This window comes from Phaethon lepturus, unplaced genomic scaffold (genome assembly GCF_000687285.1).
Source record: "Phaethon lepturus isolate BGI_N335 unplaced genomic scaffold, ASM68728v1 scaffold31761, whole genome shotgun sequence".
NCBI lineage: Eukaryota > Metazoa > Chordata > Aves > Phaethontiformes > Phaethontidae > Phaethon > Phaethon lepturus.
Genome location: NW_010517497.1, coordinates 5,191 through 7,449, shown reverse-complemented (window position 1 = coordinate 7,449; position 2,259 = coordinate 5,191). Strand labels below are relative to the sequence as shown.

Below are 2,259 nucleotides of genomic sequence, written 5' to 3'. Positions count from 1 at the left end.
CAGCAGGCGCGTGATTAGCAAAGGGAGAGGTTGTGGGGGAAAAACATCACCCCACCGCCTGCAGCCAGAAAGGATGATGACCCGACAGAGGAGCCAGCACGGCAGCAGGCTTTGGCAGTGCTGTTTTGGGAGAGGAGCCTGGCAGCTCTCACAGTGCCAGCGCAGCCCAGCAGCCAGTTCTCCTTCTTCCAAGGCTTGAGGCTTTGGGGTGTATGGGCTCCATGGCTTGATTTAGATGGGAGGAAACAAAAGTCCTACGGACACATAAAGGATGGGGTTGAAGCGTCTCTGGGTCCTCGTGGGTGAGGTGAGAAATCTTGGGCTCAGCTTGCAGTAAGGGAGATGCATTTTTTGTTGTCTGCTAATGCTCCCCAGGCACAAAGGCAATGAAGCGCTGGGGCTGCGATGTTCTTTGTGCCTCCTGAGGCACATGTTCTTCCCCTGGCCCATATCTCCCTATGCACCTCTGGCCAAAGTCCAAGGACATGTTTGTGCCTTTCAGGGATCTCCCTCCTCAAAGCTGGCCCCAGAGACAGGGATTTTTCCCTCGTGGAGAACCGTTTAGTCACTGCTCATGCCTGTGTGCGGCTGGGGCTCCCGTCAAGGTTCAGCTCCTTCCCAAGAGGGGCCCTCTCCAGCCTGACCACAGGCTCCAGGGGCATCGGCCACAGGTTTTGCTAGTGGCCTGTTTACAGCCACTCACAGCACATTGGGGAAGTGGGAGAGGGTGAGGGGAAACCCTGTCCCTCCCCAGCAGCCTGTCTTCAGGCCAGGATCTTTCCGAATGCCCAGCTGCGATGATGATCCTGGTTTCCAGCAGGGATCCTGGGCGGAGGATCTGGCCCTGGCAGAGGCAGAGGTCGGACTTAGGGGTGGTGAATGATCTCTCCCGACTGTCAGATCTGAGTGGGATGTTTGGGTCGTCTCCTGGATGGGGCGCAAGAACACCAGCCCCTCATGCCTAGATGGGACAATCCCAGAGCCGTGCACCCTCCCTTCCTGGACAGAGCTGGACCTGTGGGCCCAGCGGGAACTCTGCATGCTGTCTTGGGTGGTGACTGGGAGCTGCAGGTCCTCCAGACCCCGGCATGACCCAGCTTTCCACCCCCTCAACACAGAGGAAATGCCTGCAGGCAGTGCTGGCTCTCTGGTACGCTCTGTTGGCCCCATCTGGCTTACACATGTGTATTCGGCTCTGCTCAAGGAAAAGCAAGAGGCTTTGCAGCATTCCCCCGCCACCTCTTGCTGGCCTCGATGTTCAGGCCCTTCCAGCCGGTCCTGGCCAGCCTGGAGCCTTGCCTGCCCTTGCAGCTGTCCCCAAGGCTGGCTGAGCCCTGTTTCTCTCCGCAGGGAATGATGTGGTCCTGAGGAAGCTCTGTGAGCTGCAGGCAGGCGAGAAATGCTGCGTGGTGGGGACACTTTTCAAGGCAATGCAGCTGCAGCCCTCCATCCTGCAGGAGATCAGCGAGGAGGTAATGTCCCGTTCCCTCCCATGGCCCCTCCCCTCCTCCATATGGCGCTGGGGGACATGCCAACACACACCAGGACCTTGGGTGGCTTCACATCGCTTCCCTCATGGTTGCTGTGGCCAAGCAAGTGGGCACTGCCAGGGTTTCAACCTGGGGAGCCAGTGTATAATCCTCTTGGTGCCTATCCCATCCCTAGATGCCGCCACTCTTGGTGCCACCCCTTTGTGCCAGGGTGCATCATATATGCGCCTGCTTGGTGTTGCTTTTCCAGCCCTTGGAGGGTTTGGATCCAGCGGGGTTGGCAGAGCAAACCCCCTTTCCCCGCGGCAGGGGAGGAGGATGAGGGGGGTGCCCTAGGAAGCTCTGCCATCCCTGTGCAGTGCAGGGGGCCTGTTTGCCCCCAGCTGGCTCGTGGGGAGCACGTTGGGAAGTTTGGAGCCTGCTCGTCACGGCATGAGGTTAGCACTGTGCCTGCTGGGCCGGGTTCAAAGCGGAGCGCTTGCCCGGGCGGTGATTGCAAACACGTTTCCCGAGGCGAGCCAGAGCGCTGTCTCCCGCCGCCTGGCTGAGCCGCTTCCTCCTTGGCCGGGGAGCCGCACTCGTGTTTGCTTCGCTGGGGCGCTGCGGGGAAGCGTTAAGCAAAACCAGCTCGTCTGGGTGGCGTGCAGCTGGCGAGCAGCGCCGAGAGCTGCCAGGGCCTCCAAAGCGCTGCCTTCAAAGCAGCAGCTTTGTGTTGGCCAGGCTGGGCGGGGAGGCCTCGCCGGCAGCTCTCATGAGTCACGCGCCCACG

The 2,259-nt window shown here is 60.5% G+C and overlaps 1 protein-coding gene across 1 annotated transcript in view; it reads left to right on the top strand.

Annotated features, from left to right (window-relative positions):
• Positions 1-2,259, top strand: part of POLD2 (polymerase (DNA directed), delta 2, accessory subunit) — a gene marked incomplete at its 5' end in the record, with an annotated part of 5,859 nt that overhangs the window by 1,184 nt on the left and 2,416 nt on the right. The window contains one exon of the mRNA XM_010296424.1: positions 1,351-1,472. Coding sequence (XP_010294726.1) covers positions 1,351-1,472 — 122 coding nt within the window. The remainder of the gene's footprint in view (positions 1-1,350; positions 1,473-2,259) is intronic.